At 41.8% G+C, this 20,324-nt stretch overlaps 1 protein-coding gene and 1 long non-coding RNA gene across 2 annotated transcripts; one reads left to right on the top strand and one right to left on the bottom strand.

The window, feature by feature from the left end:
- The first annotated feature begins 3,130 nt into the window (after positions 1-3,130).
- On the top strand, positions 3,131-10,674 carry LOC146575298 (syncytin-A-like). The gene is made up of 2 exons (XM_085269961.1): positions 3,131-3,737; positions 7,967-10,674. The coding sequence occupies exon 2, from the start codon at positions 8,630-8,632 to the stop codon at positions 9,680-9,682; it is 1,053 nt and encodes a 350-aa protein (XP_085126087.1). The 5' UTR covers positions 3,131-3,737; positions 7,967-8,629; the 3' UTR covers positions 9,683-10,674.
- A 1,020-nt stretch (positions 10,675-11,694) lies between these two features.
- LOC146575297 (uncharacterized) lies at positions 11,695-12,004 on the bottom strand. Its single transcript, XR_014892111.1, has 2 exons — positions 11,870-12,004; positions 11,695-11,766 (listed from the first exon to the last, which is right to left on the bottom strand). It is a non-coding gene; the product is annotated as an uncharacterized LOC146575297 (long non-coding RNA).
- Positions 12,005-20,324: the final 8,320 nt, after the last annotated feature.

Here is a 20,324-nt window from a genome sequence, read left to right as displayed (position 1 = left end):
AGGATCTATCACAGCAGCTGAAGCCAAAGTCCAACACTGGATACCAGCTGAGCCTGTGCTGAGTGTAGTGTTACAGGAAAAGGGCAGAAACACTGGTAGCTCCCAGTGATGCTGACTGGGGCACAGAGCTGAATGATGCAGCATCAGGACACTGTTTCAGTCTGACTGACAGAGAAACCTGTAGCTGTATCTACATGTGAGGCAGAGGCCACACAAGCAGCTTTCTATGTTTCACAGTGACTGAGATCTTCAGTGGGGGTGGACATGCTCCTGTACAGACCTCTGAGGAGAACCAAGGTGCAGTCAAAGAGTCCAGTCTGTCCTCACAGATGTGAACATGTGCTTTCATCAGGTCTGCTGTCAGCTAGCAGGCTCACATCAGAATCACTGTTCCTGAAAAACACAGTCTGTGTGACATCATCAGTCAGCTGATGGTCCCAGATCTGAATGGTTTCTGTCTCTACTGAGGAAGTCAGAGAATATCACTGAGGTGTGGATCAGGTCTGAGTGAGCTGTGGAGGGACAGCTTTAAACAGTCCACAGGTCTCACGTCCTGCTCAGTCTGGTAGCAGATACCTCGTATTGTTCCAGATGTGCTGACATCAGCAGCAGCACAGCTGTGTGATACCATGAATCTCAGTTATTGATCCAACACACAGTAAATACAAAGATCAGGATTTCTGAGAGTAATCATTATGAGTCTGAACACATGATCACTGAATGTTAGTCTCCACAATAATAAGCTAACACAAGCAAACACAGCTTTCAGCTCTTATTTTGAAACTGGCTTATTTAGAGAGCTGTGATGTGAGCGTGCCTGGCTCTGAGGCACTTGGGTCAGCCTCTGTTGTTTAGAAGTGTTACAGACTGTGAATGACACAGACCTGTCAGTTTCCATGTTTGTCTGTAACACAGCTCAGGGGCTCCATGCTGAACGCATCCATCCAGTGTTATTGATCCAGGACTGATACCAGCATTGGGATCAATACTACAACACACAATCACATGTGTCCACGTGATGTGTTTGACCAGCTTTATTCATTAATGATCAATCAGCTTATTTACTGCATCTGAGTCCAGCTTCATTTAAATGATCCAACCATGAAAATGACATCAGTCCTACAGAAGCACTTCATGCTAACAGGAAGTCATTGATTAAGGTGGAATAACACAGAGACACAACCACTCACAGCTAACCTGACCCCACTAACTGCATGTGTTTGGACTGTGGGAGGAAGCCGGAGTACCGGAGAGGACGCACACAAACACGGGAGAACATGAAGCACTGAAACAAAGATGGTGGATTTGACCTCAGGACCAGGCAGGGTTACGGGGGTCATGACCCCCCAATAATAGATCCAGCTACACTGAAACTGTCAATTTCATTTACTTTTCCTGTTTTAAAGCTATCAGGCTGCTTTGTGGCTCACTCAATACTAAACTAAGATACTTTCAGTGTGAATCATTTGCAGGAACACAGGCAGGATTTAAAGTGCAGAACTTTACAGTCTCTGTCTCAAAGTTGGTCTGAACATGCTAACAGCTCTTTGTTTTTTTCAGTTTTCACTGGTTTGATGTAATGAAAGAAATTTTAAAGAAGCAGACGATTGTTGTTATTTTAGTTCTATAGTTTCATAAATCGTGGTGTGGATCTAAGTCAACATTCAGAATAAATAAGATAATACAGCACTTTGATGGTTGCCTTTGTATTTTCCCAGCAGTGCTCAGGTTGGTTCTCGGCTACATTTACATACAGATGTTAATGTGTTCAGCAGCTGGACTCATCTGAGGAAGGAACATTGGAAAGGTGCTCAGTGCACAACTGCATCACTGATTTTATGTAAGACCCTGTGTTTTATTGTATTTATATATTTGTAACATTTGACTCAAACACTTTTGGGAAGGATGAAAATGTTTTCAGGAGGAAGTTTTTCCTTCTGTCCGACTGCAGTACACACAACACTGCGTCTCCCTCCCTTATCACAGTTCCTCAGGCTGCTGATGAGCGCCCCCTGGTGTCAGTGTTGATGACGTCATGCACAGTGAAACATAAACAGTGTCTGTTAATAAAAAATCATGTGTCCATTTTCATGTTTGCATCATGTTTCTGTAAAATCATCAGCTGTTTCTGAACCTTCTTCATTGTTTGACTCATTCCAACAGCTGTGAGCTGTGATGGAGTCAGAGCAGCTTCATCACTGATGTTCAGGTGAAGCTGAACTTAATAAACTGTAGAAATGATCAGGATTCAGGTTGGATGTGTAAAACACTTCTGTGTGAGGTCGCAGTGCTTCATATGTGTGTGTGGGCTGAAGCACACACGTGTGAGTCCTCAGAGGTTTCACACACATCACTGCACACACTTATAATCCTAGTTTAAGCTTGTGGATCATATCGGACACATCAGCAGCTCTTTGGAGACAAAGATTTGAGATTTAAGATGAGTCATAGTCTTTCTATCCATGGTAGCTTCCACTGCTGAGGCTCGGGAAACATGAAGAGGATAATTAAGAGCAAGCATCAGCTCTGTCTCATCTAACTACACAGTATTATGATCATGCACTTATGTCTCAAACTAAGACACAATGAGACAAAATGAGTTCTGTGAGTCTTTAGATTATCAGTAATTCTGGTGACAGTTTGACGCTCAGTGGAGCCATTTTTGGTTTGTGATGAGTGTTTTGTGAGCTTCTGTTTTGTGAATCGCTCTTTGTAATTTAGAAGATGGTGCAGAAATGTGCGCGCCCTTATCTGAGAGGACACGGAGAGAGTGTCACAGACTCGAGGTGAGGAGATAAACCTCGGAGCTGGACGGCCTGCACGTTACCCATGTGCATCTTTTCAGTGACATCAAGTGAACCCATAATAAGCATTTCTATGTCTTAGACATCATGTCCATTTCTAATGAGAGATTATTTTTAAATGAGGGAAACCTGGTCTAACAACACGCTTCCAACAGAGCTAAAGGTTCACCACAGTGAGACGGTGGGACTCTGATAAGAACTGAAACACTGTGTATGAACAGCTGAGACAAAACTATATATAAACACTCATTTATTCCAGTTTAGTTTACAATGATTTCAAAGTAATGTGGAACGATTCATGTTCGTGAGCTGTTACAAACTGTTACAGGAAAAATGATTCTATGTTTCTTTACCTTCTTTTAAATGTACAAAGATGCCTTTTGTCTGCCCTTTGCCTATGGTTAGATTAGTTTAGAATTATCTTTTTAGACTTTCTCAGCAAAGACATACTGTTTTGGGACATATTGTTTTAGATTGTTTTATCTCTCACAGCCTTCTCCCAGCTCTCTGCTGACGAGACTAGCGCCACATATGGAGTTGTTTATTTTATTTTGTTTTGTATTTTCTTATCCTGTTCTCACTGTCTTTCCTATAAAAATTACCAAGCCACTGTGCATGGTGTGAGTTGTTCTTAGCAGCTCACCCGTGTACACGTTTGATAAAGAAAGTAACTTTGTCTCATTGTGTCTTTATTTCTCCTGGGTCTTTTACAGAGTTTTCCCCCAACATTTCTTGGTCCTTCGGAGCCGGAGCGCCTCCATCGTGTCCCATCTCCGTGACCAGTCCACGTTGCTCGCCTGTCGACAGCTCACATACTAGGTGTGTGATAAAAGACCAAGAGCGTTAAATTCGAGTCTTGGCCAACGTTCTTAGAAAGCGACCCACGGTGGTGGGGCCCGATCGAGGTGGACCAGACCCGGCGACACTGACCAGGTAGATACAGACACACTGACACAATCTTGCGTAAAAGCGCATTTTGAATTCAGGGAATTTAAAATAGCGGAAGTAGCTCGTCGACTGGTAGCGTAGCTCGTCGACTGGTAGCTCTGGGAGCTCGTCGACTGGTAGCTTTGGAGCTCTGGGTAGCTCCCCCAGCTGGGTCTAGACTGGGTCTAGGGAGTAAGTAGCTCTGGGAGCTCCCCTTATTATAAGGGTTCCGGTCGCGCGCGTCGAAGCTGTGAATGTGTGTGTGTGTGTGTGTGTATTGTTTTAATTAACGGAGCAAGCTGAATTTTCACGGTCCAATAAGAGACTGAGCCGCTCCTACTGTGTTTTTCTTTTACTGCTGTTCACTGACGTGCTGGTGAGTTGAGAGAACGGTCGAGTTCCGTCTCGTAAAGTTCACACCGCTTTTGGAAATAGTCCGAAAGTAGAAGGGCGTGTGAGCAACCACTCTCGTCTCGAATACCAGCGAAGGTGATAGCAGCTGTATTGTGTATATATTACTTAAACAAAACTAAGTAAATACATAAATAAGATGGGTAATCACGCAAGTGAAATTAAAACTCACTCCTGCTGACGAGCAGTGGTGAGAAAAGAAAAGTCCAGACGCCGGACAAAAACAGTGTCTGTAAACTGAGAGATTTAAGAAAACAAAATATAAACAGAAGAACAGAACTCAACTGCCAGTTTAGTGAAACCAGAAGACGAGACACTGTGCAGTTCCCACAATCCTTTTAGTAAACCATCACTCACTCCTGCAGCCGCATGTGCAGCAACACCCATATCAGGAAGAACATAATAATCCCTTATTAAGTGAAAACTAGAGATCAAAGTAGTTTGAAGTAGTTTAAAAGGGTTGAAAACAGACCCCACTGAGTAGATATAAATATAAAAAGTACGAAATAAAGATGAACAAAGGGAAAATTACAGTAGAAATTATCTTTAGAATATTTGAAATTAATAATAGCAAGGATAACAACCTGTAAAGTGATATTAACAATGAAACACAGTTGGCATGATGACCATGCCCACAATGTATAAAATGAATATAAAGCAAATAATTCACACGAAAATATTTTAATAAAATAAATAAAGTATATTAAGGCTGTGTCACTGTTCAGCCAAGGACAGTGTGTGAAAAGGTAACTGTCTCCACCCTGGGAAAAGGATGATTCTGCAGGTCATCTGAAGCCCTTGATGGATACAAAATAAAATATGAATAATACATTATAATAGAACTGCCTGGTCCGCCATGCAACAGAGAGAACAAATGTGACCGCAGATTGGATGAATTCAAAATTATCTGTTTGCTGAATAAGATGATCCTAACTATCAAATTGGCTCAGTAGTAGTATAGTGGTACACACTGATAAAATATTATAATATGCTATTGCTGTTATATAAGACAAAGAGGATAATATTAACAATGACATAATATTAATATGAAGAGGCACCTTAATCGGTTATGATGTAAGGTGAATAATTGTTAAGCAGTAGTCTGCATCAAGCTTAAGGTTTGCTGAAACTCAGTGTAATGACATGTGAGATGAAGACAATACAGAGAATAACTAAACTAATGAAGTGCATAGAGGCACTTGACCAGCTTGAAACCTATCATCCTAGAATGACACATTGCTGAGATATAGAGCACACCTATAATAACAACCAATAAGCAAAACCCTGTAGACAACAGCTAAAACTACAGGATTGAGAAGCTGAATTAAATATGTAGACACTGCTAAGCTGATGAGCATGTTCCACATTTTCTTTTCTTTTTCTTTTTTGTTTCTTTTAGAGCAGAAGCTGCTGTAACACACCCAAAGAAAGACTCTAGGTCTGACCAACCGTCTCAGTCGTGGGAAAAAGATGTCAGTCAATAAAATTCTAAAAGATAATTTATTGACGAAAAATATATCAAGAGATAAAAGATAAAACAGTCCAGTGTCCCACTTAAGAATTGTATAAAAACACACAGTCCCAAGGCCAGAGCCAGCTATGCCACACAGCCAAGTTGCACTCCACATGTTGCCTTTAACAGGGTTAGAAGTTGTCCTTGGAGACCCACCACCCTGCAAGCATATAGTCAGTGGTCACTCAAGCCTCTGCAACCCTGCTGCCTTTAGGCTGTGGCATATAATAGGCCCTGGACTGCACAGAGAGACAAAACAACACAGCAGTGTTTGTAGTGTGGGCTATATGTAGACCAGTGTATCAGTGCAATCAAGTACACCTGCCTCTAATTAGTCCAACCTCATTCCAGCCATTGGCTCACCAAAAATGTGACACACACAAAACCAGTCCCAACCCAGTGCAACTTCACACAATAATATGGAGCTGAATTAACACAGGCACATTAGTCTACCATGTTACAAGCTGCATGCTATTAAAAGCCAACATATGCAGACTTCTGCCTTGTTCGGGTGGCAGCATTTTTCTTTTTCTTTTGTGTCCTGACACGTTTATGTTTTTTGGTTTTGTTTGATTATTTTGTTGGTTTTGGAAACGAATTTAAACGAACTTGTGACAATACTTGAGAATCACAGTGACACATAGTGATTAGGCATATGATTGAAAAATGCCTAGGTTTAGAGCTGTGAGCTATGAGCTGTGAGCAATGCAAAGTTAAATATATATATTTGTATAAATGGGAAACAACCCTAACTTGAAAGTTTGAAATGTGTGAGATCCATGCATTGTTTGAAGAACTAGAAATTATCTAAAACTGCCTTAAGTGAAAATGTAGAGTTGCATCTATTCTCCCAAACAAAAAAACAAAAAACAAAAAAAGGGAGAAGCATTCTGTAACTTAAAAATAAGGCTGACTGTTGACAACAGACTAAAACACTAATTCGCAGGTGGCTATCAGGAACAGAGAGGCGAGCAAAGTCACAAACACCAAGGCCGCAGACAGCCACGCAGAAACAGCAGATAACATAGAGACAACGCCTGCTAGAACCGTGGAGAGGAAGGTCACTTCACACGAGATTGTTGCGCATGTGAAATACACAAAGATAAACAAATAACCATTTGTATAGACAGCCAGTATGTTTTCTCTGCTGTGCATCATTTTGCAAAAAATCTGGAAAACCAGAGGAATGATTACACCAACCGGCAAACCAGCATGCCAACCTCTTACAACACCTACTGACTCTTTCATTACTACAGGCAACAATTTTGCTGACAGAGCAGCAAAATAGGCGGCACAACAGGCAAACATCACATTGATGGCAGTAAACACACATCAGATTCCACTGGATGTGTTGAAAAATGAACAAAAAGCAGCAAGCACAGCAGAGCAGGCAAAATGGTTAAAACACGGTGCAGTTCTGACAAACGACTTAATGATGTGTTATGGCAAGCCAGTGTTGCCAAAATTCCTCCACAAAATGGCGGCATTAGTGACTCATGGCTGTACGCATTTGTCAACGGGGGGACTGACCAGTATTGTCAACTCTCATTTCTACACTGTAAATTCTACACAATACTCTCATTTCTACACTGTAAATTCTACACTGTAAATTTTGAAACCTCAGCAAAACAATTTGTCAGAACATGCATGACGTGTCAAAAATATAATGCTCAGGGTAACCTGCGACCACAAAGAGGCCGTTTTCCAACTCCGCCTCATCCTTTTCACACAATTCATATGGATTTTATTGAACTAAGCGAATGTCAAGGGTCAAAATACGCCCTAGTGGTTATAGACGTGTTCTCAAAGTGGCCGGAAATCTATCCAGTGAAAAAGGCAGATGCAATTTCAGTAGCAAAGTGCCTGTGCAATCACTTCATACCCACATATGGCATCCCAGCTTTGATACGGTCAGACAACGGCACTCATTTTGTAAATGATGTCATCACTAAGGTCTCTGAAGCACTCGGTTTCAGCATAAAACACCACTGTGCTTATCACCCTCAGAGCGCAGGCCTTGTAGAGAGAACTAACGGCACTATAAAACAAAGGCTCAGGAAATGCATGGCAGAAACAGGAAGGCCGTGGCCTGAATGTTTGGGTTTAGTGAAAATGTGGATGCGCTTAACACAAGGCTCCCATAAACTAACTCCATTTGAAATCATTCATGGCAGGCCGTTTCCACTGCCTATTACCAGTCAACCAATAGACAAAGCAATCAGAGAAAACACATTAGCAGAGTGGATGTCTAAGCTGTTAGAAAACAAAGAGATCATTGTACATAATCAACAACCTGATGATGTTTCTCCAGTGTCTTGCAGACTAAAGCCCGGTGACTGGGTTCTGATCAAGGTGCTCCAAAGGAAAAACTGGAGCACACCCAGGTGGGAGGGGCCATACCAAGTCCTCCTCACTACACCGACCGCTTGCAAAATTGCGGAACGACCATCCTGGATCCATCAGAGTCACTGCAGGCGAGTCAGTGAAGCCATCTAAACACAGCTGACGGCAGGCTTGCCCGCTTGTTGTGATCTCGCCCGGTGGAGGGGTCAGCTTTCCTGGCCGGGGGGTCTACTCGCGACAGGAGGGTGTGTTCCGTCGTCATGAGGTGGTGGCTCTTATCAACTGCAGCGGCCCTGACCATGGCCGGGCTCTTCACCTTTGCTTCCGTGAGGGACAACAAGTCACGCTATGTGGAGAAAAGGCAGACACTACGTCTGGCCTGTGGCCGTACAGCATACCTGAAGATCGCAGTTGGTGCCTGTTGGGCCTGGCAACACATCCAGGCTACGGTACTCTTTGGTCCAAAGCCAACTACAGCATCCCAGCAAAAGCAACCTGGAGGTCATCATCACTCACAAATGTGAACTGTTCCGGACAGACCTACCTACTGACCTGGCCCCAAGTCTCAGACCCGCTGCCTGATGTAATTCTACTGAACAAACTGAACGCATCACAACTGCCAGTATGTGTGATGAACAATGGCTCGCGGGCAGTGGGGGAGCTGCCTACTCACCTATGTAAGCACATATACACTTTCTGCCCACCAAGGAACGAGAGGAAGTGTATGGCCTGTTCAATCAACGCCACCTGTGCCAGTAACACGACGCTGATGGGCCTAAACTGTCGCTCTGACTACAGCTACCGAATGCCACTACAAACAAAGACTCAGTACCAGACAGGATGTGCACGGACGGCACCCAGCAGCAGAGGAACCAGAGTTTTGGCTGACTGGTACTTCCTATGTGGCAACAAGGCTTATCTGTCACTCCCTGAAGGTTGGGGAGGTCTGTGCGCCCTGGTGGAATTATCAGATCACGTTTTCTTCATGCAAAGTGTTGCACATCACCCAAGCAGCCGGCAGAGACGTGAAGTGGACATCGCCTCCCCCAATTCTTTCGGCATTACTGTGGACACTGGAGTGCCGGGAGAGTTTCGCATCTGGGGAGGAGGAGTGAAATTCTTACAGAGCTTGATCCCCGGCATTGGAGTTGCCGAGGTGCGGGATCACGTGGAGATCAACCGATATGCTCTGCTACGACACATCAACTTGACTAAGACCCTGGGAACTGCCTTAGCAGGAGAACAGCAGGCCATCAGAACGATGGTGCTGCAGAACAGACTGACACTAGACCTGCTAACAGCATCACAAGGAGGAGTTTGCAAGCTGATCGGGGAAACATGTTGCACTTTTATCCCTGATGGATACGAAACTGGAGGAGACATTTATGAAGCTTTGCAGAATTTGACCGCTCTGCAAAAATATGTCACTGACCACACACCTGGAGCAGCTACAGCACAAGGCTGGTTTGACTGGCTGTTCAGCGGTTCATGGCTGGCTGCTGTAGCAAAGCCATTTTTTCTTCTAGGTCTCATCATGATAGCACTGCTCATATTAGTGTTGTGTGTGTTGCCATGCCTAAGAGTAATGATTTCACAGATGATAACAACTACAATGACTGCTTATGTTGCCGTGCCTGAAGAAGACCAGCATCCCGTTGCAATTCTGTTAGAGGAGAACTTGTAATAACTGCTAATGAATGACGTGGTGATTAAAAATGACTTGTCAAGTGATCATGCACTGATTAAAACATTAGTAGGTTATGCAAGTTTTCATGCTTTTATTTTTTTTTTTTTGAAGTCTTGACTTTTAAACATAAAGTTTTTCATTTTTATAACGTTTTCATACTCTTATTTTTTTTTGAAGTTTTCATTATTTTACATATAAAGTTTTCAATTTGAGGTTTGCATCATTTTAAAATATAAGGTTTTCATCCTTGTATTTTTTGAAGTTTTCATTTTACATATTAGGTTTTCATCATTTTTAAATATAAAGTTTTCATTTTACTTTTCATCCTTTTATTTTTTGTAAGTTTTCGTTTTAAAATATAAGGTTTTTATCCTTTATTTTTTGTAGTTTTATTTTTTTTTTTTCTTGTTTATTCCACTTGTTATTTCATTTACTATGTTTTTCTTTTTATTATTTTCTTTTGTTTTATTCTTTAGACCAAATGACTGCCATTTCTGCTATGCTGACATTTTGAAGATTTTGGAAATTAAAAAATTGCCTAAGATACTTAATAAATAATTTTCATAGACAATTGTTGTATACATTTAAAATAAGTTAAACAGGAGGGAATGTTACAGGAAAAATGATTCTATGTTTCTTTACCTTCTTTTAAATGTACAAAGATGCCTTTTGTCTGCCCTTTGTCTATGGTTAGATTAGTTTAGAATTATCTTTTTAGACTTTCTCAGCAAAGACATACTGTTTTGGGACATATTGTTTTAGATTGTTTTATCTCTCACAGCCTTCTCCCAGCTCTCTGCTGACGAGACTAGCGCCACATATGGAGTTGTTTATTTTATTTTGTTTTGTATTTTCTTATCCTGTTCTCACTGTCTTTCCTATAAAAATTACCAAGCCACTGTGCATGGTGTGAGTTGTTCTTAGCAGCTCACCCGTGTACACGTTTGATAAAGAAAGTAACTTTGTCTCATTGTGTCTTTATTTCTCCTGGGTCTTTTACAGAGTTTTCCCCCAACACAAACACAACTATTGATTTGTCTATATATGGTCGGACTACAAGGCTCGTGTTGAGGCTCTTGGAATAATGTGTGAATTACAGCAAGAAATGATGGTTTTCCATTTTACCAAAGTGGAATAAAATCACCACAGCAAAGAAATCATGTTATTGTCTGCAGCTAAAATATATGGTGAACATGGTTTTATAATAATGTGCAAACACAACCTCACTCTGCTCTATACGAGGAGCCAACCACAGCTGTCCGGGTCTTCATCCACCACCTCCACCATCTTTGCTCATCATCATTCACTTAATTGCTGATTGGTTTAAATCAAACTCCATTACAGGTTCAACTCCATCATATAACAGCATGTTGACTTTGGATCTGGTGTGCAGTGCCACCTTAAAAGATGAGGAAACTAAGAGATTACAAAAAAAGAAGTGGAGGAGTTAAAGAGCTGCAGCAGATTAACAGTTTCTGACAGCCATGTGTTAGAAATAGGACGATTAGATGAGCTGAGGGATCCATCTACTGCTCAGTGAAGCCTCATCAGAAACAGTCTCAGTGGAAGGATGGCTCTATTGTTAAGGAAGGACACAGGCAGAAAGACTGGCGTCTGTCACACAGGAACTGGACTGAAAATCAGCTGCACATATTCATCAGTACATGCAAACATATTATAGGTGTGGAATTCAGGACAGTACCATCAGAAGTTGATCCACTGTGCAAATGTCTGATTGGCAGTGGCTTCATTTTTCACTATGAACAAACTGCTAATGCAGCATCACAGGACGTCAGCCATGGATTGGCCTCCCCAGACCTCAACATTACTGAAACATCTTAACAGAGGATGGAAACAAAGGGAACCAACATCCAAGAAAAGACCAAGACTCCAGGCTGTGCTGAATTATAAAGGTGGACTGACCTCCAGGGTCCTTAGTATCATATAAGCTCAGTTTGTGTCTTATATACTTTCCATTTATATAACAAAATATATAGAAAGGAGGGTGGTTTAAGATGTCTGTAGAGTTTTATTCATTATCTTTAGACAAACAAAGAAAGCACCATCCATTCGTCTCCAGTCTGTATGAAAAACAGGGGAAAGGTCAAATTAAAACTTTGAAATTCCTTTCACAATAAATCCATAAATAAACAAAATAAAACATAGAAAAGTCTTTAAACCCACTTTTCCATAAAGCTGTCAATAGGAAATGTTCCAGTAAACATGTCTGTGTTTCTGCTGTTTTCCTTTCATGCGTCCACAGCTGACAGGTAACCCTATTGGAGTCGCCATAGTGACGGGTGGCGTCTCAGCTTCAGCGTGTTGATGGGCACAGCCATGGTTACCACAGCTGGAGTTGGTGTACGGCGAGCTGTGAGAGGACAGAGATGGAGAACGCACATTTAACTCTTTAACAGGAGATACGTTACGACTAACAGACGACTGCTGTCTACATGATGTCTTTGCAGCCCTTATGCTACATGTTACAAAAAGTCAGAGCTCTTTTGAGCCAACCATCCCTTTAACGTTAACTAGTAATGACTTCATGAACTTCTTCACAAATAAAATTTTTATCATTAGAGAAAAAATTACCAATAATCATCCCACAGATGTAATATTATCTACAGCTACTCTTAGTACCATTGATATTAAGTTAGACTCTTTTTCTCCAATTGATCTTTCTGAGTTAACTTCAATAATTACTTCCTCCAAACCATCAACGTGTCTTTTAGACCCCATTCCTACAAAACTGCTCAAAGAAGTCCTGCCATTAATTAATTCTTCGATCTTAAATATGATCAACCTATCTCTAATGATCGGCTATGTACCACAGGCCTTCAAGCTGGCTGTAGTTAAACCTTTACTCAAAAAGCCATCTCTAGACCCAGCAGTCTTAGCTAATTATAGGCCAATCTCCAACCTTCCTTTCATATCAAAAATCCTTGAAAGAGTAGTTGTCAAACAGCTAACAGATCATCTGCAGAGGAATGGTTTATTTGAAGAGTTTCAGTCAGGTTTCAGAGCTCATCACAGCACAGAAACAGCTTTAGTGAAGGTTACAAATGATCTTCTTATGGCCTCTGACAGTGGACTCATCTCTGTGCTTGTCCTGCTAGACCTCAGTGCAGCGTTCGATACTGTCGACCATAATATCCTATTAGAGCGATTAGAACATGCTGTAGGTATTACAGGTACTGCGCTGCAGTGGTTTGTATCATATCTATCTAATAGACTCCAGTTTGTGCATGTAAATGGAGAGTCCTCTTCACACACTGAGGTTAATTATGGAGTTCCACAGGGTTCAGTGCTAGGACCAATTCTGTTTACATTATACATGCTTCCCTTAGGCAGTATCATTAGAAGACATAGCATACATTTACACTGCTATGCAGATGACACCCAGCTCTATCTGTCCATGAAGCCAGATAACACACACCAATTAGTTAAACTGCAGGAATGTCTTAAAGACATAAAGACCTGGATGGCCGCTAACTTTCTGCTTCTTAATTCAGATAAAACTGAGGTTATTGTACTCGGCCCTGAAAAGCTTAGAAATATGGTATCTAACCAGATTCTTCCTCTGGATGGCATTACCTTGGCCTCCAGTAACGCGGTGAGGAACCTTGGAGTCATTTTTGACCAGGACATGTCCTTCAACGCACATATTAAACAAATATGTAAGACTGCTTTCTTCCATTTGCGCAACATCTCTAAAATTAGAAATATCCTGTCTCAGAGTGACGTTGAAAAACTAGTTCATGCATTTATTACTTCCAGGCTGGACGACTGTAATTCATTATTATCAGGAAGTCCTAAAACTCCCTGAAAAGCCTTCAGCTGATCCAAAATGCTGCAGCAAGAGTCCTGACAGGGACTAGAAAGAGAGAGCAGATTTCTCCTGTTTTGGCTTCCCTTCATTGGCTTCCTGTTAAATCCAGAATTGAATTCAAAATCCTGCTCCTCACATACAAGGTCTTAAATAATCAGGCCCCATCTTATCTTAATGACCTTGTAGTACCATATCACCCTATTAGAGCGCTCCGCTCTCGCTCTGCAGGCCTACTTGTTGTTCCTAGAGTATTTAAAAGTAGAATGGGAGGGAGAGCCTTCAGTTTTCAGGCCCCTCTTCTGTGGAACCAGCTTCCAGTTTGGATTCGGGAGACAGACACTATCTCTACTTTTAAGATTAGGCTTCAAACTTTCCTTTTTGCTAAAGCATATAGTTAGGGCTGGACCAGGTGACCCTGAATCCTCCCTTTGTTATGCTGCAATAGATGTAGGCTGCCGGGGATTCCCATGATGCATTGAGTTTTTCCTTTCCAGTCACCTTTCTCACTCACTATGTATTAATAGACCTCTCTGCATTGAATCATATCTGTTATTAACCTCTGTCTCTCTTCCACAGCATGTCTTTATCCTGTCTTCCTTCTCTCACCCCAACCGGTCGCAGCAGATGGCCGCCCCTCCCTGAGCCTGGTTCTGCCGGAGGTTTCTTCCTGTTAAAAGGGAGTTTTTCCTTCCCACTGTTGCCAAAGTGCTTGCTCATAGGGGGTCATATGATTGTTGGGTTTTTCTCTGTATCTATGAAGCGCCTTGAGGCGACTTTTGTTGTGATTTGGCGCTATATAAATAAAATTGAATTGAATTGAATTGAATTGAATTGAATTGAATTGTTACACAACTTTTCTTCATGCCAACAAGACTGAGGTGCCACATAGTCGACACATACAGCTGATTATGATGCATGTTTTACTATTGCTATGTTCACATCATCTGCTTGGCTTTATTACTGAGAGCCTGGAGATCCTCTGACGTGTGCATGGCTGATGTGAAGTATGATTAGTCCTACATGACATCAACAACAGAGGCAATGAAAGCTTTGTTGTTAACAGGTTGTAGGTAAAGTCAAATGTCTACTTCTACACTTGTGTTGGGTAAAGTTCTTCTCACTGCAGCAGATTTATATCTGTGCTTTCACAGGGCGTGATGTGGAGCTCAGCGCTGAGGTGCAGGTCTCCTTGGAGACGGCATCCTGGCTGAAATATTATCATGCTTCCAAAACATTTCAGCTTTTATTTTGAAAGAAACAAGACTTGAAAACGAGTCCCCTTCTTCCTCTTTGTCTTTGTTCTTCAGAGGAGTGTCACCTGGACAAACTCAGGGCTGTTCTAGAGCCTTTCTTATTATTTGACTCCATAGAAATAAAACTGAATGGAATCAAACAAAAACTCCCAAACAGCTAAAACACTTTGCTTTATTCTCTTTTTTAACAAATACGTTGAAGTCCATCCACAACAACACAGCTGAGATCTCCTTTGTAATCAAGTGTTTACATCCTTTGTACAGATCTGCATACAAAACAATCATTTACGTCCCACAGAAGTCTAGTTACACGTAACTATACAAGAACTGGTGAATGACAGAAACATGAGACACATGATCACAGGTGATAACAAAAAGAGAAAGAATTCATGTGTTAGTGATGTTTTTCAGCCCTGATGGCTCATGTTGGAGAAACAAGCTGAGGTACGTGGAAAGTTCACACACACAAGTGGGCGTGAGCGCACACACAGAGAGAAACACAACTGAAGCATCTGTTTGCTGTTTCTGCTTTCATCATCTCTGCTGCTGTGTCAGGCTGGGGTCTCTCAGTGACGTGGTTGAGGTGAAGTATGACGAGTATCCCTGATTCAGTCCATCGAGACAAAGGGCAAAGAAAGCTGTTGTTAACAAACTCTATGGTGATGTGGCATTTAGCTCTGACTCTACGCTCTGCTGAATCCTTTGAACCTGCTGATCAGTAAAGCTCTACGTGCTGCAGCAGATTGACCTCATCTGTGTTCACAGGTGTGGACCTCAGCGCTGAGGTGCAGGAGACTTTCATTCAGTTCTCCCTGCAAACAGCATCCAGCCTGGAAATACTGTCATCTTTCCCACAAACGGTGCTCTTATCTCAGAGAAGAAGTCTGATGTAAATAACTGCAATCAACAGTGATGTTCTGCACAGATCACTTTTCCATTTTGCTCTCTAGATGAGTCCCAGCTGCCTGACCTTGTGTCCAGGTGATCGTCTCACTGAGGAGCTTTTGTTCTGAAAATCTCACGTCCATCACCTGTTTCCTTTTTACTATCTCTGCTCTTTCTTTATTCACAATGCTCATAATATCACACAATTATATTCATCACCTGCATGTTTTTATCCAGCTGCTGTTAGAACCAAACAAATAAAAAGGATGAAAAGCCTGAAATCCTTTGATTTATTACATTTGAAACAAATATGAGAGCATCCCTAACAGCACAGCTGAGACCTTTGTTTTAATCAAGCCTTTGTATCGACACACTTGTAAAGATTCATATACAAAACATAATAGAATAAATCAATATAAAATACACATAATCACAAAAATGCAGCCATGTTGTGAGTTTGCATCTAAAACATGCATGTTTCCCTTTGTACAGGCAGATTTACAGCAGACAAAGCAACACGCTGATCGACTTTGACCGCTGCAAAAACAAAACACCCACCAAGTCTGAAGTCGATCAGAGGAACTGTTGACAGACTGACAGACAAACAGATGCTTGATTCATTAGTGCGATTAAATGTTCTTCTTTAGCAGCATCACTTCATGTGTTTGTGTTCCAGGAATAAAGGTCTGTTTAAACTGGACGTCTCCTCAGCATCACTCGTGCTGTCGTGGTTTCAAAGCTGTGCAGAAAGAATCTGAGGGATGATACAGAGGTGACCAAAGTTACAAACATCCAGCTGTGCTGCAAATGTTTGCAGAGCTCCAAACTCTTTGGCTTTCTGCAGAGCAAGTATGGAAGAAGCACCTGAGCTAACTTCAGTTTAGACGATATGAGGAAAAATGCTGCTTCCCAAAGTTTCCTACAAGTATCCAGTTTATATTTAGAGAAGCGAAGGCTCTTTATCCTGACAACTACTCCCTGGTGGATCCCTGTCCTGTGACAGCAGCAAAGACTGTGTATCAGTATCATCAAAGCCACTTCAATAACCAGTGTTTAAAGCTCTCTAGCAGATGGACTTCAGTGGCAGCAGCCTCTGTCTGCTGTGTACAGAAGGTTCTCTGATGAAGCACACAGCAGATGCTGCACTACAACAGCAGCAGCAGCTCAGCTTCAGTTTGCTTCGACGCCCTTTTTGACCTGTGAAACAGCAGAAAATGAAACATTTCAACACCCGTTTGTTAGCGTGAGCTATTCTGCTGTTTTTCATCATTTCACAGGTGAAATAAAATCACATTTACTTCCTGTAGGAGTGATCGTGTCCAGCCTGACTGAGACCATGTGCTCCATCCTGCACAGGTAATAAACCTCTGACATGAAGGGCTGTCAAGTAGTTTTAGACAAATGGGGGTAAAAGAGACGTTAAAAGCTTAAAGAGAAACTACATTTTCTAAGAACTGTCTGACGTTCACCTCTCACACAGTGGATACGATTCTGCCGCTGCAGGAATAATCTTTGTGGTTATGAAACTGTCCATGTGTTTGCAGAAAATGTCACATGTTCAAAGCCATCCCAGCACCTGGGGTTTGTATAAGTGCAGCTGCTGGTGGGGAGATAGTCTCACTCTTCTATATAAAGAGTCAGCAGGCAGCAGATCTTCATCTGTGATCTCCTCCATCATCACGTCTTCACTCTTCAGCAGCTATGGCTTCACTTCGTGCCCTTCTGGGAGTGGTGCTGTGCTCCTCATGGTTTCTGCTTCTGCCTCAGGCCGACTTTGATTTACAGAGTCATCCATAATATTTTTTATTTTACTGCCCATCTATTTTCATACAAATGTCTCCGTCTTATGGAAAAGGGGTGGAGCTTATCCAACGAGGACAGGCAGGGCCCCCCCAGACAGTTTAGCAGTCTATACAGGAGGCTGACCTTTGCAACATGTACTTCTATAATGACTTCACCATTTAGGTTATTTGGTTATGTTTCACCCTGGATTTTGTGTGATAATATTTATTTTGTCCACTGATTTAAAAACAACAAACTATATGAATATAAAACAGAGTGAACAACAAAACATCAGCTTTGGAAACTTTGATGTAAAATTCTGCAATTGTTTTCTCAGATATAGCATAAATCAAACTAACATACATCAGTGTGTTATTAATGTGCACACACACACACACACACACACACACACACACACACACACGTGTTACAATAAACAGCTCTTATGCTTCTGTATGATTCTCAGTGCTTTCCATTTGCGTGTCCACAGGTTGCTGTAAGTGGTGCTTGACTGCAGTTTGCTCTCATTTCAAGTGGTTTGCTGTCACAAAGCCAACAGGAAGTCCGGCCATGGTTGAGCCAACTGAAGATGGGTTGAAGGTGGCGTCCTCGTTTCCTCTGTGAGCGCGAGAGGACAGACAAAGCAAACACCGTTTGGACAGCATTAAAATATTTACACTGATGATTAATGTTGTGTCTTTGCACCTGTAGCGATACATGTTGGAAAATGGAGACTTTAGCCACCAAGACTGACGTGCCTGGAAACTTCCCTGTGAGTACGCCCACAAAGACAGGAAACAGTTTAACCACCGCGGTTAATCCTCCATCATCATCATCCAGTATTTTTCACATCTTTTCTTCTGCTGTTTCCCTTGTTGTCAGTCACGGGGTTTGTGACTGAAATGCGTGTGGTCGACGGGAAGCCTGACGAGTACGGCCTGAATCATTCCATCAACACCGGACGGAGTGAAACCTTTGTTGAAAACAGATTATATGGTAACGTTGCATTTAGCTTCAGTAAACTGTGAAGTTACAGCAGCAGATTTACATCACGTGGCTTCACAGGAAGTAGTCTGGACCTCAGCGCTGAGGTTCAAGCAGCTCTGCTTGCAGACGGCATCCTTCCTGAAAATGTTCTTCATCTTCCTCAAACCAGAACTTTTACATTGGTGCTGAAGTTCTATATAAAAACAGCCTGAAATACAAAGTGATGTTGTGCACTGATTACCTCACACTTTCCATGTTTCCTTCTACAGAGGAGTGTCCGCCTGAGTGTTTTGTCTGATCTGTTGTTGATCGTCTCATTGACACTGCATGCAGATCTGACACCAGGGCTGGACTGGGACAAAAAATGGTCCCGGGCATTTTGACTGGAGACCGGCCCCCCAGGTATTAAAGGAAAAACCATGAAGCCTTTGAATGAAAACAAACGCTGTTGTCACAGTGATGGATGCTGTCTTGTTGGTATACATGCATCAGTCTAATAAACTTAAACCTGCACCATCCTCCCTGTCCTGGTATTCTAAACAGGAAGTAGACTGTTGGTCGAGTTAACCTCCTGAACATCTACAACACACGGTGGAAACCTGACATTAAGACAGAGACTAGAGGTGAGACATGATCATTGCTGATTACTGATGACAGATTTAGATATGTTTTCATAAACCTTTCATTTGCCACATCAATAAACAGCACGGCAGGGCAAAATATGTTTTCTAACATGGCAACCTTTAAAAAGTGAAAGGAGACAGAAAGACAGCTGAGAAAGAATCAAACGGACTTTTTGATGCATTTTACACACAGTACTGGTGCAGAATCTAGAAAATGTGGGAAACACTGGCATCATATGCAGTACTTACTTCTGAAGAAATTATGATGGGACCCTAAAAAATGACTATGTACAATAATGGATTTCTATACATTTTACATCAGATGGAAACGTTTGTTGTAAGATTCAGATAATTATTTATTAAAAGTGAGACATTTTAAATGAGAATAAGAAAGAAAAGTATTTCTTTGTGCCCCCCTCTCCCTGTTAATGCCCTACCTGGCCCCCTGGCAACACTTTGCTAGACCCGCCCCTGCACAGTTACCAGCTGTCAGCTACACAAAAAGGATCCTGGTGTTATTTGTCTCTCAGAAACAGTTCATAACTTCAACTCATTTTGTTTTGTCATGTTTTGTTCTTTACATTGTCTTTCTTCTATATAATTGTTAAACATTTAATAAATATGTCTACAAAAAGATTTTAAAAATCAGACATTTCACACAGACACCCAAATGATTTCTGACTGATGAAGGGGGCTGAAGGTGCCCTGCTCTTGCCCAGCTTCTGCTGCTCTCTCCCTGCTCACTGTCAGCAGCTGGCAGCCTCGGTCCTGCCTGAGACTCTTCATCTATCAGTGCCAAAGAATATGGGAAATAGCAACGCACAACATGCACATTACAAAACAAGCACATGAATCAGCATTACATTCATTAGTGAAGTGCTGACGTTCGTTCCTAAACTTTGGGCCTTAATTAACATCACTGTGAACTAATGTTTGCTTTGCTTCTTAACCAGTGAAGCAGCGAGGGGCTTTCTGAGGTTCCCGCTCGTAAATGCCCAAAATGAGTCGAGTATTTCTCTGCAACTACAAACTCTGTTTTCATCAGAGGTGTAAATATTACAGCACTGTGTCAGAGTCACTGAGGCTGGAACACAGAAAAAGGAAGTAGATGTATTTATTTTTAGACTTTATTGCCTGGAACCACTTTAAAAATACGCTTTGGGTCACAATTAACTGCAGAAAACCAGGAATCCACATATGAACATTATCTGTGCAGAGATTTATGCTTCTGAAGGTAAACAGTGAAAACCTGCAGCACTAAATGCACAGATAGCCAGGCG

The sequence above is a fragment of the Mchenga conophoros genome, linkage group LG4 (genome assembly GCF_057382185.1).
Source record: "Mchenga conophoros isolate Kocher_MC1m ecotype Shallow Benthic linkage group LG4, M_conophoros_male_GT1.1, whole genome shotgun sequence".
Classification (NCBI taxonomy): domain Eukaryota; kingdom Metazoa; phylum Chordata; class Actinopteri; order Cichliformes; family Cichlidae; genus Mchenga; species Mchenga conophoros.
This window is presented reverse-complemented; position numbering and strand designations above follow the sequence as displayed.